Here is a 19,902-nt window from a genome sequence, read left to right on the forward strand (position 1 = left end):
TAGCCCTTAAGTTTTTACAATAAGCCACCAAACACCCTGTGATTCACAAGTTCATGTTGAACCATTACTATCACGGCCCACAAAGCTCGAGTCTTCCGCATGTCTCAATCAAATGTCGTCGCTAACCACCGTGCGACAAACACAATCTCTCTCCCATCATCATCAATCAATTAATAAATTAAATCTTTATCTTTATCAACAATATTAATTTTAATAATTAACCTTAACAACAACACCATTCAATGGTGTTTATGAGACAACATGTGCTTTCACTTGGTAAGCGCCATGCTTTTTCAAAAAGCTTCTTAATTGTGGGTCCCAATTTAGCTTGCTGGATGGTAAAGGCCAAACAACCCCCTCATTTTCTTTCTTTCTTTCTTTCTAATCATAATCATAATTAATTATAATTATTAATTATCACTCCACTTCATTACCATTTCTTTATTTCATATTTAATTTAATTTTGTTGGTTAGATTGTACTTGTACTAACTAATACTACGTAATAAACTTGGAGTTTACTGGTGGTCAAATTAAAAGATTTATTATTATTTTGGTGTCAACTGGAAAAACCCACATTTTGGATCTGCTTCCTTACATGAGCTCACAATCAAGGTTAGTTGTTTATATATATATATATATATATATATATATATATATATATATATATATATATATATATATATATATATGATTTGAAGTTATTCTTGTGTAAATGTAAGTGTTACTAAAGGTATTGGAAGTATCAAATGCTAAGAGCTTTGGTAGGTCATAAAAATGTGATTTTTGAGTATGATCAGATCAAGATTCAAATGTAAATAGCAAACATGAAGTGGTCATAGTATTATGTTTTGACTCTTTAATTAATCTTGTTAGGTTAATAATGTTGAGAGAAAAAAAAAAAAACATATTTATTTAGTTAAATAATTTGCCAACTTGACTTGAATTATCCTTTTTTAAGAAAGCACAAATCTTAGAATAATTTTATACATCCAAAGTTCCATTCTATCAAAACTACTCATTTTCAAATTTGAAATGATATTAAAAAAGATGAAATGAATAAGATAATTGGATGCTAATTATTATGATCATCGGATGAATAACATATATATGCTGCAGATGATGTTTTTCGGAATATGAAATATGGGATCAAACAGGAATATTGATTCGGACTTTCAAGGCGTAGGATCAAAGCTGTATCCTTTTTTACAGTTTAGGTTGATGTAACTTTTAATTTATTCAGATACTTATTTTAAATAGTTTTTGACTTTTTGTAAGTATTGCCATATCCTTAATTTCACTATTTATAGAGGATTAGAAGTATGGTGTATCGAGAACCTGCGTTTAGTTTCGGTGCCACAATCTTCATATGGGAAATTTTTCTCAGGGAGTGCATATGTAGTTCTTCATGTAAGTAGTTGACCCTTTTTGTACACGTTCACATGTAGTTCATGAACAATTGAACTGCACATGAATCTTTATAATGAATTTCTTTCAATCTTCATTATCGATTTGTATTAATATATCTAACAACGATATGTTTGTTTTCTTATTGAGGCAGACCGCGTTGCTTAAAAGTGGTGCTCTTCAGCATAATATACATTATTGGATTGGGAATGATGCAAGTGAGGTATTCCCTTCCTTTTATATGCATTTTTTTTAATCATCACAAGATAGCCCATTGGTTGTGGGGTTGAGTTCCTTGCAAGGGGTCTCAGTTTCGACCCCTTTCTACGCTGCATATTTAGTGGTGGCCAAGGATGGGTTGGAAACAGCCAGGGAGTAATCCTGCAGGGCTGCGTACATCAGAGTATGGGGTCGGATTACTCGCCCTCCCGGGTAGCCCGAACAGGGAAAACTTTCTACATTTTTATGTGCATTTTTTTTATTGATGTCAATGTCAATTTGTTTACGACTCCACATAGTTTATTACAGCTAACTGAGAAGGTTTCGTAAGATTTTGGGCTTGAATTCTCACTGATTATTTTATTTGAAGTCATACTAGTTGGTTTTTTTTGGGCTAAAGATACTAGTTGGATTTTAGTATTTGGGTGAACTGATTATGATTTTGACTGTTAATGGATCGTATTTGGATACTTGATACACGTGAAAGAATCACAAATTCATTATGAAAAATTTATATAAAGATTTAGTTATCCTTTATAAAACGGATAATGTTTTATACATGGTGGTTGGATTCGGCGATTCACAACTTTACCTCAAATGTGCATCAAGGGAATGTGTTAGGGCCCGTTTGTTTTTTTTCGTTATTAATTTCAGTTTTCTGAATGAATGTAAGATGTCTGTGAGGGATAAGTGATCGATAAATAATTATTGTTTGTTTTATGGGTTGAATAACCGTGTGAATAATTAACATCACCCAATTAACCCTCTATGTGGGGTAGTTAAAAGAGCACTTACTAATAAATATTAAATTAATTATTACTTAAATGTAAATTCACATTTATTTGAATTTTATTCATTAAGATGCGTCTTATTTAATAAGTAAAAAACAAACACCCCTTAATGCTCTCGATATTAACTTTTATTTTATTAAGCCCATCAAGTCAAAATCAAACACGGCCTTAATGTGGCAGACGGACTCAGCTTTGGCATCGGACAAAACGCTTGAATTAGATGCAGCATTGGGTTCTCAATCTGTACAATATAAGGAAATTCAAGGTCACGAAACGGGCAAATTTTTGTCGTATTTCAAACCGTGCATCATTCCAGTTGAGGGTGTATATCATTCCTGGCGAGTACAGATAAATGGCCCGGGCCCGGTTTATGAAACCAAATTGTTAACATGCAAAGGAGACCGTGTGGTGCATGTGAAAGAAGTAAGTGTTTAGTTCTCTCGAATAACAAAAATCGTAAGCTCCTAAGTCCTAACTTGATTCTTGAAAAACGAATTCGAAAGATGACTTGTTTTTATAATGTACGTAATGGTTAGGTGCCGTTTTCCCGAACTTCGTTGAACCACCGTGACGTATTCATACTTGATACAGCGTCGAAAATATTCCACTTCAGCGGGTGCAATTCGAGCATACAAGAAAGAGCTAAAGCATTGGAGGTGGTTCAGTATATCAAAGAGTATAAACATAAGGGGGACTGTGAAGTTGTAGCCGTAGGTTTGTCTACTGTCCAGAGTCTTCAGGTTATTTTGAGCGATAAGGGTAGCAGTATGGGCGGGTCAAGCGGAGTAAATAACAGGCCAAAATGGTGTCGGTTGGCTTGGGTTGGATGACTCACAATCACTCTCACTCCAATATTTAACTAATTAATGTAATAAAGTACGAATACGAAACTATATTTATTACTCCGTATAATTCTGATCTATAATAATTTTATTAAATATTAAATAAATGGACTTTAGCAATTATGTATTTGAATACATTTAGATAACTTATAACCCGTTCTTCATGTTTTTCGTTTACTTAAGTCTTTAGCTTAACAGATTTTACATGAGTCAATCGATTAGTTTATAAGCTACATTGCCAGATTTTCACCTCTACTAATCAATCACTTAGGAAATCATGATGTAAATTTATTTATTTTGGGTAGAAGGGTTAATATTGTCTTTTGACATTTTTCAATTGTTGTAGAGGATGGAAAGTTTGTTGGTGATGCAGAAGTTGGAGAATTTTGGAACTTTTTTGGTGGTTATGCTCCTATTCCCAAAGATCCACCGTTGGATCTGCAACAACCTCAAACTTTAGCAGTTAAATTATTTTGGTGAGTTATTCATACTTTGTTGCGAATGCATAAAAGATCAATGCTTTATTTTGAAAGATCGATACTTTACTCAAACAGGATAACACTTCAAGGAAAGTTCACTCAAACGGGAAGTGGTAAGTTGAAAAGATCGATGCTTGAGTCGAACAAATGCTACATGTTGGATGGAGAATCTCAAGTTTTCGTATGGATGGGAAGAACCACTTCTATAACAGAAAGGAAAAAGTCAATCTCGGCAGCAGAGGTATCACTCAAAATTGGTTGGTTGATTAAGGTCGAGGTTGCCAAAATCGCAAATCGGGGAGTACTCGTTCGGGAAATTTTAGGGAGTATTCGGAAACTCGGGGAGTACACAGATGTTTGACCAAGTTTGACTTTGACCGAGTTTTGACCATTTTTTCAAGTAATCCCCTGTTTTGGCCGAGTTTTGACCAATTAGTAACCCTGAGTTTTGACGGACTACTCGCCGAGTACTTCCCGAGTTGTAAAAATTGAGTACTCGCCGAGTAATTACGAGTTCGGCAACCCCGATTAGAGTCAAAATTGATTTGTTGACCAGCCATCACCTGTTTGTCCCTTTGTTAGCATAAGAATAATTGAACATTTTTTATACGTATTACATAATCTGTTAAAAATAGTGATCTGTTGTTTGGACTATCTTAATCCATCTGACTCATTTATTCTTGTCTAAGTTTTTAAATCCAAAGTGACATATTTCCCAAAAAATGGGTAGAAATCGCCATCATCGTCTACATCTGTTGGTTCGTGTCCCGTTTCCTAAGTCAGTCATGTTACCTAAGTTTGAACCTTAAACGTGTGCAAATACAGGATTTTCTCCGAGATCACGAAAAACCCGTAAACATTCATTTAGCATTCTTAACAGAAGGATCAGAAACTGCCATATTCAAGTCATATTTTGACGATTGGCCTCGAATAGTGGTGCAAAAGCTTTACGAAGAAGGTCGAGGCAAAGTAGCAGGTAATTGTTCTCTTCTCAACAAGTTTACGTAATTAAAGAACTCATAAACACGATATTTTTTTTCCATTTTTAGCAATGTTCAAGCAGACGGGTTATGAAGATGACAAGTCACATATCGATTGTAATGGGACACTAAAGGTTTCACTTTACCAAGACTTATAATTTCATGTACAACATATACGTTGCATTATTCATTTCTTAAATGTTTTTATATGTTTTGGATTTGTAGGTTTGGAGAGTGAATAACGGTAAATTGTCGCCCGTTCCCGTTGTGGAACAGAGAAAGCTGTATAGTGGAGACTGTTACGCTGTGCAGTATATATATTTTGCTAGTGGACGAGAAGAGCGCATATTTTTCGTTTGGCTTGGAAACAAGAGTTCCCTGGTTAGCAATGCTTACTTTTTCCCATCGCGAAAGCAAAAAATAAAATAAAATAAAGAAATTACTAAATTATCCCTGTGCATAACCTGTGAAGGTTACTATTCACAAGGGTAATATAGTAATTAAACTATTTGCGCTATTTGGTTTTTCCAATCACCTTGCAGGAAGATAGGGCTGATGCAGTGTCTCTCACAAGTGGTATTGTTGATTCAACTAAAGGCGACCCAGTTTTGGTTGGTTAATTTTGTAGTTTTTCTTATTAAAACGGTACTAACGAAACATTTCAAGCTAATGTACGTATGTATTCATTTCAGGCTCGAATTGTTGAAAATAAGGAACCAACTCAATTCTTCATGATATTTCAGACACTAATTATGCTTAAGGTTTGGACTATTTTTCTACTATGGCTATCATTACTACAAACGATTCATGTTTCTAAATTGTCCTTTTTTGCCCTGTTCTTATTCTTGAGGGTGGTATGGGTTCACGATACAAATCAGTTATTGCTGAACAAGGCATTGATGATGAAACGTATGACGATAAAAAGACCGCCCTTTTCCGAATTCAAGGAACAAATCGCTATAATATGCAAGCTGTCCAAGTTGATCAAGTAAGTCTGTTTTATATTTCAACAGTAACATATTACTTCTAACATCTAACATCTAACATTCAAATAATAGGGGAGGGATAAGGGGGAAGTGACCATTTGCGGGAGGGGGAAGTAATTTTTTTTTTTTTTTAACATTAAGATTAGGTGAAAGTATGAACATTTAAAAAAGAAACTTTGTGATAATTGTTATTATTTTGACCAGAAAACGTTCGAAGAAATAACGATCATCATGATGAATGTTATTCTTCGAGCGTTTTTTTTTTTTTTCATCTTATCTGAAGTTTTTTTTTCTTTTCAAAATTTAGCCCGATTTAGAGTTTAGAGTTTTGGGTTTAGGGACTAAACCCCAAACCCTAAACTCTAAACCGTCCGTGTTAAAAACTCAATCTAAACCCTAAACCCTAATTTCTGAACCCTAATTTCTAAACGCCAATTTCTAAACCCTAATTTCTAAACCCCAAAAAAACGCTCGAAGAATAATATTCATCACGATAAAATGTTATATGTTTTTTCTTCGAGCATTTTCTCGCCAAAAATAATAATATTTTTCACAAAGTGTCTTTTTTAAATGTTCATATTTTCACGTGATCTTAATGTTCGTAAAATGAAATTTCAAAAAAAGGAAAAAAAAAATTACTTCCCCCTTCCCCCAATTTGCCACTTCCCTCTAGATCCTCTCTCTTTCTCTCTCTCTCTCTCTCTCTATATATATATATATATATGTATATATATATATATATATGTATATATATATATATATATATATATATATATATATATATATATATATAGGGGCAGGATCAATGGGGAAGTAACCAATCGGGTGAAGCAAAATTTTTTTTTTTTTTTTTTTTCGTTTTTTTTGGAATTTTTTTTTCTCGGCATCAAGATCACACGAAAATATGAACATTTAGAAGAAACACTTCGTGATGAATGTTATTATTTAGGCGGGAAAACGATCGACAAAAATAACATTCAAGATAATATTGTTCGTGAAGAATATGAACGTTTTTTTTTTCTTCATGTTTTGTGAAGTAAAATTTAGCCCGATTTAGAGTTTAGGGTTTAGGGTTTGGTGTTTTGAGTTTATTCCATAAACCCAAAACACCAAACCCTAAACCCTAAACTCTAAACCGTTCGTGTTAAAAACTCAATCTAAATCCTAAATCTAAACCCTAAATTTCTAAACCCTAATATCTAAACCCTATAAACCCTAATATTTAAACCCTAATATCTAAACCCCAATAGCTAAAACCTCAGCATACGCTCGAAAAACACGATAATTGTTATATATTACTCCTTCGAGCGTTTTCCCGCCAAAATAAAAACATTTATCACAAAGTGTCTCTACTAAATGTTCATATTTTCATCCCATCTATAATGTTCGTGAACAAAGTTTTTTCAAAAAACGAAAAAAAAAAAAAAGTTTTTGCTTCCCCCCGATTGGTTACTTCCCTCTTGATCCTACCACTATATATATATATATATATATATATATATATATATATATATATATATATATATATATATATATATATATCCATCTCTTACTTACGTATTAGAGGTTTATGTTTGACTTTTCTGCAGGTTGCTCGATCTTTAAACTCCTCATGCTGCTATATATATATATATATATATATATATATATATATATATATCCATCTCTTACTTACGTATTAGAGGTTTATGTTTGACTTTTCTGCAGGTTGCTCGATCTTTAAACTCCTCATGCTGCTACATCTTGAAGGCTCAGGAATGTATCTTCACTTGGCTCGGAAATCTTTCCACTATCAGTGATCATGATCTCCTGTATGGAATGCTAGATTTGATAAATGTTCGTGCACTTTCAAGCTTTTTTCCGAAGTTTAAATTAAAATGAAATTTCCAAATTTAAGTCGGTGAATGTTGTGATGTTTTATGCAGCCAACATGGCAACCGATATTAGTTAGGGAAGGTAGTGAACCGGATATTTTCTGGGATGCACTTGGCGGTAAGACTGAATATCCGAAGGAGAAAGAGGTTAAAAGATTCATTGAAGATCCACATTTATTTGTTTGTTCGTTCACAAAAGGTAACGTAAATATGTATTTTATCCCAGTGTGATTTTTAATTGTTGTATCTTAATCGTTTTCCCTAATCCTGGTTCCGGGCTCATTTTTATACCAGATGTGGATTGTCAATCTAGTGATCTCAAGGTACTGTTCTGTACTTTTTATGTATTATTTTAGTTATCGTAATTGAATGTTTTGAGTGAATATTAGTGCTTCATGGTACCAGCTTATATGTTTGTTTACATTCAATCTATATTTATTTTCTATCTTCTACTTATCTTCTCTTTTCAATCTCCTTGCTCCTTTTTTTTTTTTTTTTTTTTTTTTTTTTTTTTTTTTTCATTTAATTGCCCTAAAGATTCTGTATAGTGAATTGTTGAATAATCATGTGATTGTTATCAGGTAAAAGAGATATTCAGCTTCAGTCAGGACGATTTAACTACCGAAGACGTGTTAGTACTCGACTCTTTCTCTGAAATTTTCGTGTGGATTGGCCATAATTCACCTGTCAAGTCAAAACAGCAAGCCCTATCCATTGGCCTGGTATGTTTTTTTAAAATAATCTATAATTTTTTTTTTTTTTGTCTAAAGCATGTCGGTAAGCAGAAATGCAATGATCGATCATATTATATGACAGGTGTTTCTCAAGAAAGACGTTTTGGGAGAATGCTTATCCATGGATACGCCTATTTACGTTGTTACAGAAGGCCAAGAACCACCCTTTTTCACTCGCTTTTTCGAATGGGATACTTCAAAAGCAAATGTATGTAAACTATGACCGTAAGCATTTACTTGAGATTTCGTTTTCTAAATTCTTGTAAATTAGCAATCATTCTTTATAAAGATTTTTATAACGAGTACATGTTTTGACTTTTTGTTATTGGGTAGATGCTTGGCAACTCATTTGAGCGGAAGCTTGCTATTCTGAAAGGGCAATCTCAGAAACTCGAAGTAAACAACTGTTCGACATTATTCTTCACTTAATTCTTTCAAAATCTGTTATTCTACTTATGTTTAATTATTTTTTGTTTAGTCACCTTTAAGAGCTTTACCGAATTCTTATTCCAAAGAGACAACTCCAAATGGTTTACGAAGACAGTCCCCAACTCCAAACGGTCTGAGAAGACCTTCTCCCACTCCTAACGGGTCAAGAAGACCGTCTCCAGCTCCTAATGGGTTGACCCGAAGACAATCTCTTGATTCCTACACACCTACTTTTCCAAAGTCGGATTTTAGTACCACTAATAACCGTCGATTTTCAAGTCCTCCAGTTCCTAGAATGATCCCTTCAGTTTCTTCTCCTGATGTACGCAGTGCAGGTAAATTCTTTTTTTTTTTTTTTTTTAAATAAAAGTAAAAGAAAAATCCAAAAGAAAAGAAATGTTAATCTAATGGAACAATATTACTTTGACAACCTTATTACCGTGTTTTGGTTTGGAGTCAGTTAATCGCCATCTACTTGTGCATCCGATGCATTAATTATTGTTAATCCAATGTATTAGTATGTATAAGTTAATATGACAATCTCATAACATGTGTATGCCCATTAAGCGCCAGATGGTTCATAATCTGAATGATTTAAAGGTTTTGAATAAATCGCGTTCTCAATGGAAATTACCTGTTAGATAATTATTCTGAAAGAACACTCGGAATGATGTATAATTAACCCTTATTAATCTTTTAGATAAATATATAAATAAAAGAATATAAATTGTCTAATAGTGTTTTAAATAAAATTTAGAGTGCATTTGATTAACTTTAAATTGAACGGTACAACGTTGAATGCTTCACCATTCAGCATTTAGCGCGCTTGTTTCCGTTATCTGAATGACATATGGTGCTGAACGGTTCAGAATTTAAAGTTGAAATACTCTATCAACCATTAAACACCTAAATTTTATGTAATATCGTCTTTAAATTTGTATCAAGAACACTTATTAAACAACTATATTGTTTTTTTATTCATGTAAAAACTTGATAATGTAATTTTACATCATTTACACCGTTCATTCAAAACCGAGTTCATTCAGAACCTTTTTTTAATCATTCAGATTATGAACCATTCAACACTTAATCCTTCATTTTTATCAAACACACCCTTAGTAAGTGTCTTGGAGAAATATGAAGGTGTTAAATGGTTAAAAGATTAAGTTCAACTCTAATTGGTTCTAACACATATTTTTGTTCATTCATCACCAGGTAACACACTGGTTTCTGCAAGTCCAAAGAAGGACTTGGTCAACTATCCCTACGATCGGGTCAAAATCAACTCAAACAATCCAGTTCCCAACATAGACATTACAATGAGAGAGGTAATCAAGTCTCCATCCCCATTGGAACTAAAGTGGTATTTTTAAGTTTAAACTTTAGAATTCAGTGTTGTTTCGCGTATAATATCACCTGTTACTTTATATGATGTTTTCGGGTGTTTTATGCAGGCCTATTTATCGGAAAACGAGTTCCAAGAAAAATTCGCAATGCCAAAGACAGCTTTCTACCAACTTCCTAGGTGGAAACAAAACAAACTTAAAATGTCTCTTTATCTCTTCTAGAGCATCATATTTTTTTTTTATTTTTTTTTATTTTTTTGTATTATCGAAGGCGAGTTTGTAGTCCAAGTGTGCTTCGACTATTGTATCAATATTATATTATAATTCATTTGTTGTTTGTATGATTTAACGCTTACAATCGAGTACCATGTAACTGGAAATCCAAAATTGCTGAGTCAAGCTGACATGTTTTAGGTTGCAACATATTTAGATTACGCAACGTTAAAGTGCTTTTAATTAATTTATTAAAATATATAATTAATATACGCATAAAATAATAATTTTTTCTGGCGCAAAACATAATTTAAATTAAGAATAAATCTGATGATCTAAAAAGTTACAAGTGCTACAGATCCAAACGATATGTTTGAGACTTTGAGTAGATCCTACGATATGCGTGTACAACATATTTGGCCTACCACCTAAACATACAAATGTAATTAGATTGAATTTATGAGTATTAAATGGAGTACTTTCGAGCTTTTCTATCAGCGATTAGTCGATTACTTTGAGTTCTTTGTAGATGGATTTCAAGATAAGAATTCGTGATGATTCAACTATTGTAACTGCCGAGTTAAGCCGGGTCAAAAGGGTCGAGTTTGCCTATCCATAACTTGAGTCAAGTCAGTGGCTTAAAATATTAAGCTGTCACAACATGGGGCCATGGGAGGCTCGGAGGGAGAGCAAAGTGATCGACCGCTCAGGGCCCATAATTTTTAGGGGCCCAATTTTTCTATATATGCAGACATAATCGGAGATTTGAGAAGCAGTGGAACTAGGAAACCACAAATGAAGCAGCGAAGATAAAGTACAATAGGCCCAGAAACAACAATCAAAGACCCCGAAAAAATAGACCTCAAAGTCCACTAGCATTCTAGCAAGGCCGAAAGGGTCTTTTATAGTTTATATTATTCGTTAAGGCCTAAGGGCCTTTTTTTCAACTCGTTTTAGGCCCTTAAATTCTCGGAACCGGCCCTGCTATTGAACTTACTATACACGACGAGCTCCTTGCACATGTCCATTGTGCTTATGCATTGAGATCATTTTGATGGTAGGTGTAGATCTAAACTGATCACGAATTCGTAAGTAAAAGTAACTTTAGATCTAAGGGCCTTTCAATTTCAATATGTTATACGTCTCGTCAGTAATTTTCATTGATCTGTATTCATATGGGGCCTTTTTTTACCGCATCGCTCGGGGCACTGAAAAACTCAGGATCGACCCTGCATGGGGCCATGGATGTAAGCATTGTTCTTGCTACATTTGATACTTAATGTATTATAAACTTAGACCATATTATAAGATTCCGACACACACATATATGGTGCCAACCCCCTCTACCCATCCCCTGTAAACTTACCACTTTGACCCACTATCCTGCCCATTTTTCCACTTTTATAGACAGATGTGTTGAAAGTTTTTCGAGATATAACACAACCTAACAAGATAGGTCCCAGTTACCTATCATAATATCATGAACAAAAAACAGCCATGTCACAGGCTGTCAGTGCATCTTTATGACTCGAAAATTTTTCAATCTGGTCTTCAGGTATCTCTCATAAAATCAAGCGTTATTTGTTCCCTGGATGAATGAGGCAGGATGAGTATTCTAGTGAGAAAACAAATCCAATGAACTGATAAAAATAAATAAATAAATGAATAATAATTATAATAATAATTAATATTAATAATTATAATAATAATAAATAATAATAATTAGTAATAATAATTAATAATTAGTGACAATAATAATAATAGTAATTACGAATTAATAATAATAGTAATTACGAATTAATAATAATAATAATAATAATAATAATAATAATAATAATAATAATAATAATAATAATAATAATAATAATAATAATAATGGCACTATTTGGATGATGACACTATTATTGGGGACACTTTGGTGGTGGGGAAGGTTTTGCATTTGATTATGGAGGATGGGCCTCGTTTTGGGCTACATCTCAACGTTGAAAAAACAGAAATTTTCTGGCCTACGGAGGACCCTCGCTGCAGACAAGTATGTGTCTTTCCTCCTAATATTGCTCGGCCTTTAAATGGTGTTAAGTTGCTTGGGGCCCCCGCAAGTTCCGATCCTGGTTTTAGTAGTGAACTGGTGATGCAAAGGGTGACCAAGTCCATTGCGCTTATGGATAAGGTGGCTAAGCTTGATGATCCTCAATGTGAGTTGTTGCTTAGGGCATGTACGGGAGTTTCTAAACTCTATTTTACCTTGCGTACTTGTCCTCCTAGTATATTTGAGGAGGCTCAACGCGCTTTCGATGGAGCCCTTCGATCTTCCTTGGAGCGTATTGTTACTGCTTCAGGGCCTGGGTTTGGTGATTGGCAGTGGCGGCTTGCCACCTTGCCATTTGCATTTGGAGGGCTTGGTGTTTATTCTGCGGGAGATGTTCGTCTTTATGCTTTTCTGGCTTCTCGATTACAGTCTGCTGGGTTGCAGACCAAGCTCCTACGTCATGCGAGTATTGTTGGTCTTGGTCGTGCTTTTGAAGATGCATTGGGTCTGTTTAATAAAACGGTTGGGTTTGATATTTTAGGTAATCCGAGTGAGGTCGCTGCCCCAATACTCATGAAGAAATTGGCAGATGTTTATTTCACAAAGGTTACCGCTTCTGCAGAATCCACTTTTTCGTTATCTCCCCGACAATCGGCCTTATGGAAATCACAGCAGGGTGATCACACCTCTGCTTGGCTAAGGGCAGTCCCTATTTTGGGGTTGGGTCAGACGATGAACGCAAAGACTTACCGATGTGTGTTGTGCTACCGGTTAGGTGTTCCATTGTTCTCTATCTCGACGGCATGCTCTGCCTGTTCAAGGGTTTTTACTGGGGATATTTTCGGGGATCACGCGGTGTCTTGTGCTGGTATGGTGGGTATTAAGCATCGACATAATATTGTCCGGGATTCCCTTGTTGATGTTTGTTATCGATCTGGGATTTCAGCGAGAAAGGAGGTTGACATTGGGTTGTCTGGAGGGAACGACAGGGCCCTCAGACCTGCAGATGTGTTACTTTATTCCTGGGATTGTGGTCGCGATGTTTGTGTTGACTTGACTGGGTCTTCTCCTTTGACACAGTCTGGGCTTTCTGACTTTGTCCCTGGACGTGCTGTGATTGATGCGGCTCGTCGGAAGAGGGTCAAGTACGAATCTAGTTGTCAGGCGATTGGTTATGGTTTCATTCCTTTCTCATTTTCTTCCCTTGGGGAATTAGAGAAGGAGGCTGTTTCTTTGCTAAAGCGGGTTCAGAAGAGTTCGATGGCGCAAGATATTGGTGCCGGTGCTGCTGCTCATATTTTTACTAGGATAGGTTTTGCTATTGCTAGAGGTGTGGGGGCCCAGATTGTCTCTAGGCTTCCCACTAATTTTTTGTAAGTTTTAAAACTTTTAAGTTTATAATAATAATAATAATAATAATAATAATAATAATAATAATAATAATTTCTTATTATTAAAACCGTAAATGGAGGAGGTGAAACTAGCGTCATCTAACAAATCTAAATAAGTAAACTTTCAACAATTTGGTTTTCCTGCAACACTAGTTCCCAAAAATTCTAGTTTTTTCAATAAAGAACTGAATTAGAGGTTTTGCGTTGCTTAACGTACCTACTAAATGTCGATATTATTTGAATTATTACACACAGAAGTGAAATTAGTAAGACTTAGTGCTTCAAATTTAAAAAAATAATACACGTATTTGCATTCATATGAAAACTTCTTACTTACTACTAATCGTCGATTTATATAACGAGTCATAATGAGTATATTCAACTCACTCGATTCGTCGTTCTGATAAAAACCTTACTCGATCATCAATCCTCTTGCACCCAATTTTATCTTCAATCTAAATGGTTGCTACTGCTACCGCTTGCATCAATTTGATTACGTAGTTGGGAGTAATTTTTTTAACTCTTAATTTGTGGGGAAGCCACTATTTTTTCTTTTTATTTATTATAATTAAGTAAATTATTTCTATTTAAATTACAACCCCTCATTTAATAAAGATTGTGCAAAAAAATTACTCCCAACTGCGTAATCAAGTTGATGCAAGCGCTAGCAGTAGCAGCCATTTAAATTAAAGATAAGATTGGGTGTATGAGGATTGATGATCGAGTGAGTTTTTTTTTAGAACAACGAATAGATTGAGTTGAATATACTTCATTTTAGCTCGCTATATAAATCGACGATTAGTACTAGGTAAAAAAATTTCATTTAAATGCAGATTCGTGTATTTATCTTTTTGAAATTGAAGCATTAAGTCTTACTAATTTCACTTATGTGTGTAATAATTTAAGTAATAATGACGTTAGTAGGTACATTAAGCAGAGACGGAGCTAGAATTTTAAGTTAGAGGAAGTTCGACTCATTTTTGAAGAATAACCATGAATATTTATATTGTATGTTATAATAAAATAACATAGCATTTCTTTTCAGTCGATTTATTTTTAGATGTAAAGGGTATGTTTGGCAAAACTAGCTAGTAGCTGGAGCTAGAAGTTGGAAGCTGATAGCTGTTTGCTGGAAGTTGGAAGCTGGTAGCTGATAGTTTGTAGCTGGTAGCTTGTTGATATATTTAAGTGTTTGACAACGTAGCTGGAGCTGTTAAAAAAATGATAAAATTACATAAATAGACACAAAAAATAACTTAATACTAAATTAAATCATGAAGTATTAAACTATTAATACATGCACTTGAGAGTGTTGGAGTTGTTACGAACCAATGGGTTTTTCTTATGATTATTTATTTTTTCTAAACTCGTTTTTCTTTTTGTGTTGGAGTTGTTAGAATCTCTATATATTTTGAATGAAACTAAGAAAGTTTAAAACATCCAAGTAAAATGAGATGGTAGTAATGCTAAGTTTTGTTTATGTGGCTTCATCTGTATATTATTTATTTATACGTAGTGCTGAATTTAGGACATGTGTTGCCACAAAATCTTTTTATAAGACTGATAGTTTAAAAGAGTTATATGCAAATTTTCTTTGTAACTTCAAGGATTGCAGGTCTTTTTTTTTTTTTTTTTTTTTTTTTGTCGAACGTGAACAAAAATGATATAGTATGTCTATGTTTTATCAAACTTACAATATAAAAATGTGTTCAATAAAATTTGTAAAATAAACTTATTATAAAAATATATGTGCTTAAAATTTGGTCTAGGTAGGTGCAGGGGCGAAGCCATGATTCACGGATAGGGAAAACAATTTATAAAAATTAAATATCAACTTAAAATTTTCAAAGAATTAAAAATATTAGTTATATTTAAGGGATGTTTGTGTTTATTATTTGAGGATATTGGCAACGAATATACAAATTTTAAACACAATATAATCGCTTATTTGAAGAGTTGGGGGATGCAAAACATCCACATGCATCCAGTGGCGGATCTAGGAATGACAGTCACTGGTGTTGGTGTCACTAGTTAAAAACACAAAAAAATTTCTACTATATGACAATTTCAATTAGTGCCGATTTTAAAAATATTTTGTAACGGGGGCAAAAAAATTTACTAATAATTAAGATTTGATAAATTATATCACATAATGTTAACACATTAGTAAAATTCTCAATATACATTCATAAATCATCAATATATACATTCATAAGAAACATAATACTTCCTCAGTCCCAGTTCAATTGTCATGTTTTGACTTTAGAGGTTTTTTCTTTCAAACTTTGACTTTAAATTACTTTTTGTGTGTTCTATAATACATAATGATCATTGTACTGGTAAAAATGTATTCAAAAACCAACCTATTAATATAAATTTCATATAATAATATATAATACAAATAAAAATATTTAAAGTCAAAGTTGCAGAGAAAAGATAAAGTCACAATAAGTGGACAATTGAATTTGAAGGGAGATAGTAGCTAAATAAGACAAATTTTAACAAATTTTCCCCTATGAAAATTTAAAAATTAATTATATAAAGTTGAGGCTCATTTTATTAGTAATTTATAATATAAATATATAAATAGTACTCCGTATACACTTAAATCATCATTTTTTTCCATTATAAAATGAATTAAAATATTAATTATTTTAATTAAATAAAAAGTACTAGTCAATTGGTCAATTGGTCAATTGGGTGTGAGAGTAGACATGAGGTCTCAGTTCTAATTAGACATTTAAAATAAATTAACTCTATATATTAATCCTCAAAGTTACTACTATCCCTGGGTTACTATTCCATTTGTCATGAATTTTAAATACTAAAATACTTCATTTTAGATCATCTCTCGACCACTCATTTTACTCATTTCTCTTTCATCAACTCTATTTTCTACATCACTTTCTGTCATCTTCTTTAAATCTTCAAACTACTCATATTCCACCATTTTTATCATACAAAGATCTAAAATTCCACAAATATAAAAATCTGGCCACATGATGCACCAACCCCGGTTGCCTCATGCTAGGTCCGTTCATTATTTCAGTGGTGTCACTCAAAAAAATTTACACTATCTACTTATGTCACAAGTTAAAAACACGATTTTTTTTCTACTAGATCGCGTATTTCACTGGTGTTCTGTGCTACCACTGAGCACCATACAGATCTGCCCCTGCATGCATCCCTCTATCTCCGCCTCTGGATATGTGTGTGGGTGGGATACGTATTACGTGAGATATTTTCAAGTGGTGGGAGTTTGGTAAACTATTGGGAAGGGCATGTCTGTAATTCATAAGCAAAAGCTCCTCACAATTCTCAAACGCTTATGAATACAACGTTTAAAAAAAGAGCTTTTGACCATTTCTAAATCAAACGGAGCTTTTAATTAGTTAGGAGCTTTTCCATAAAAGGTAAAAACTTCAAAAAGTTCTAAAAAGCTCTTTGCCAAACATGCTCAAAATATATCAAACAAAATATTGTAATTTCTATTTATTTCATTTTATTTTTGTTTCATCTCCCTATTATTTACTTTTATTTCAGTTTGTTTTCCTTTAATTTCCTTCTTAAAAAAGACTTCTAATAATGCATTATTTATTTACTTTTTTCTTTTATATTATACATCTACTAATTTACTCTTTTGTTAGAAACTAACTCTCTTAAAATGGTTAAAATAAAATTATTAGTACATAACACTTGATGAAGTAGATTATTTTTTGATAAATAATTAAAGAAGTGCAATCATGTTCATCTTTCAATAAATTAGATCAATTAGTAGCTACAGATAAACTAGTAAAAATTCCTTATCAATTTTGGCATGAAAGATGAAATGTTCAATTGCTACTAATTAAACACAACAGATCTTAGTAATGGTGTCACATAAACTTGAGTTCCCTATCTTTGTCTTTAGTCTAAATGTTTCTATAAGACTTTTATTCTTGTTCTTCTAATTAGTTAGATCACCTAAGGAGTAATGGTGTCAACATATTCCTTTTCGCTTTGGTCTTCTTATTGTTATTCATGCTGTTGCATTTCAAGGTGTTGTTCTTGAATCGGTTCTTCTTGTGGTTCAGGTTGTGGTTGTGGTTCATTGCTCTTTCCCAAGAGATAACAAAAGAGTCTCATCACAATTATTACAGATCCTAGTACCCGCAACAATTAATTAAACAAAGAAATAAGTTTAATAGCATATACATAACTTTTTTTTTTGTTTCTTATCTTTTAAACATTTTTAATATTCATATCCATTTAGTCGTAATAATGATTAGAGCGTCACTTACTTGCCAATATCAAAATTCTGATGTAGGGATGTCATCGGGTCGGGTTTGGGTCGGGTTTAGGTAATCCCAGACCCGAACCCGATTAAGAAACCTCGCCCCAAACCCGACCCGAAACCCGTCGGGTCCCCATTTACTTACGTACTATCGGGTTTCGGGTTTCCCCACGGGTAAACGGGTATACCTGATTAGTCATTTTGTATATATTTTTCAATAAGTTACCAAATCAAAATATTGAAAAATAACTTAACTACTTAATGTTTAAAGTAGTATAAAATATCACATACAGAAATTTGATTGAAAAGTTTATAAAATACTCAAATAGACAAAGTATATAAAATATCACATCTCGAAAACTTGTTGTATATGATTATATTGATTAAAATTATACTCGTTTTTAAAACAAATAAGAGAAATCGTTCATACATTAACAATATAATACTAATACTAAAATTTTACATAAAAATTATTATTAAAATTCCTCGGGTCGGGTATACGGGTATGCGGTTCTGGTATACGGGTATGCGGTTCTGGTATACGGGTCGGGTTAACGGTTTTGTATCCAAAACCATACCCGAACCCGAACCCGAACCCGAACCCGGAATTTTTTTTTGTAACCATCCCCATACCCGGCCCATGACCCGACGGACTCGGGTTAGACCCGGCCCAATTATAACGGTTTTCGGGTTTCCCCATCGGGTTCGGGTTATTTTGCCATCCCTATTCTGATGCATACGAGATCAATCAAAAACTGAAACAAGAACTAGCAACAACAGACTAAAAGCCGATACAAAGACTTGTCCTCTTCTCTCCTTACACCAAGTTGTCAGATAGGCACCTAACCCTAAACTAAAAGGGCTAAAGCCACAAATTGGCTATATATTTTCTCAAATGTCCCGATGTCGCCCATATACCCATTTGCATCCCACTATCGTCTACAAACTTTCAAAAAATGTACTTATGTTGCCCACCATACTTTTTTACCTGTAACGAAAATAATTGATGACGTGCTTCTAGGTAGTCATGACACGTCAATGATATCGGAACAGAAACTGAACACCGGAACACAACTAAAAGTATATGGGCGACATCGGGATATATAAAATGAAAAGAAAAAAAGTTAAATAAATAACTTTACCGGTTCAGCAGGTAACCCGTAACGAAATGTTAACATTGGTACATTTTTTGAAAGTTTGTAGACGACAATAGGACGCAAATGAGTATATGGGCGATATCAGGACATTTGAAAAAGTATATAGCCAATTTGTGGCTTTAACCCAAACTAAAAACCCCCTGTAATGCAGTGCATAACATTAGCTCTTTTTATATAATGTTATATTAAATTAAAATTAAGTCATACTGACTTGCATAAGTTACCCATAAAGACGTGCTAAAGTACGTATAGGTCGAATAGATACCACATAGTCTAGTGCGGCTGCATTGGTATACAAATAAGAAAGCACTAAACGATTCCCATCATTGTCATCAAAGGTAATGTCGTGTATGGAGCATGATAAATGTTGCTGATCATCTTTTCCTAAATTATGGTAAGGGGAAATATTTAATTTTTTTGCTAAAGAAGAGGAGATCAAATGTTTATATGGGTAGAAGATGTCCGTACAGCTTACCGTGACGATCACCAAAATACGGCTGGTGATTATACGAATTTACTGTAATCAATGAATGCCCCGTATATATCATAGGTCCACGGTAAAAGGATAGCAGCAAAGCACCCCTAGTCCCACCAAAGTTCCCATAAGCTTAGCTTTTCCAGCCCATGTCCCCAAGTGTGCATTTTCTTTCCTACACAAAAATAACAAACTCCTATTGATCCGTTACAAGATAACATAAGACTCAACGAATTGCAAGGAAAAGTAATTGTGTTTGATTACGTTCAGAAGCAGAGC

General features: G+C 33.6%; 1 protein-coding gene across 2 annotated transcripts; it reads left to right on the forward strand.

The window, feature by feature from the left end:
* The first annotated feature begins 454 nt into the window (after positions 1 to 454).
* Positions 455 to 10,443, forward strand: LOC139899019 (villin-1-like). Of its 2 annotated transcripts, XM_071881826.1 has the most exons (23): positions 455 to 613; positions 1,118 to 1,194; positions 1,309 to 1,408; positions 1,560 to 1,628; positions 2,557 to 2,838; positions 2,952 to 3,129; positions 3,604 to 3,733; positions 3,812 to 3,977; positions 4,562 to 4,712; positions 4,786 to 4,850; positions 4,942 to 5,097; positions 5,259 to 5,327; positions 5,409 to 5,477; positions 5,567 to 5,704; positions 7,410 to 7,538; positions 7,628 to 7,775; positions 7,871 to 7,899; positions 8,158 to 8,298; positions 8,393 to 8,518; positions 8,644 to 8,706; positions 8,789 to 9,074; positions 9,955 to 10,067; positions 10,194 to 10,443. In XM_071881826.1, the coding sequence occupies exons 2-23, from the start codon at positions 1,142 to 1,144 to the stop codon at positions 10,305 to 10,307; spliced, it is 2,775 nt and encodes a 924-aa protein (XP_071737927.1). In that variant the 5' UTR covers positions 455 to 613; positions 1,118 to 1,141; the 3' UTR covers positions 10,308 to 10,443. The 2 variants fall into 2 exon arrangements, with proteins under 2 accessions (XP_071737927.1, XP_071737928.1); XM_071881827.1 differs by lacking the exon at positions 9,955 to 10,067.
* Positions 10,444 to 19,902: the final 9,459 nt, after the last annotated feature.

The sequence above is a fragment of the Rutidosis leptorrhynchoides genome, chromosome 3, assembly GCF_046630445.1.
Source record: "Rutidosis leptorrhynchoides isolate AG116_Rl617_1_P2 chromosome 3, CSIRO_AGI_Rlap_v1, whole genome shotgun sequence".
NCBI lineage: Eukaryota > Viridiplantae > Streptophyta > Magnoliopsida > Asterales > Asteraceae > Rutidosis > Rutidosis leptorrhynchoides.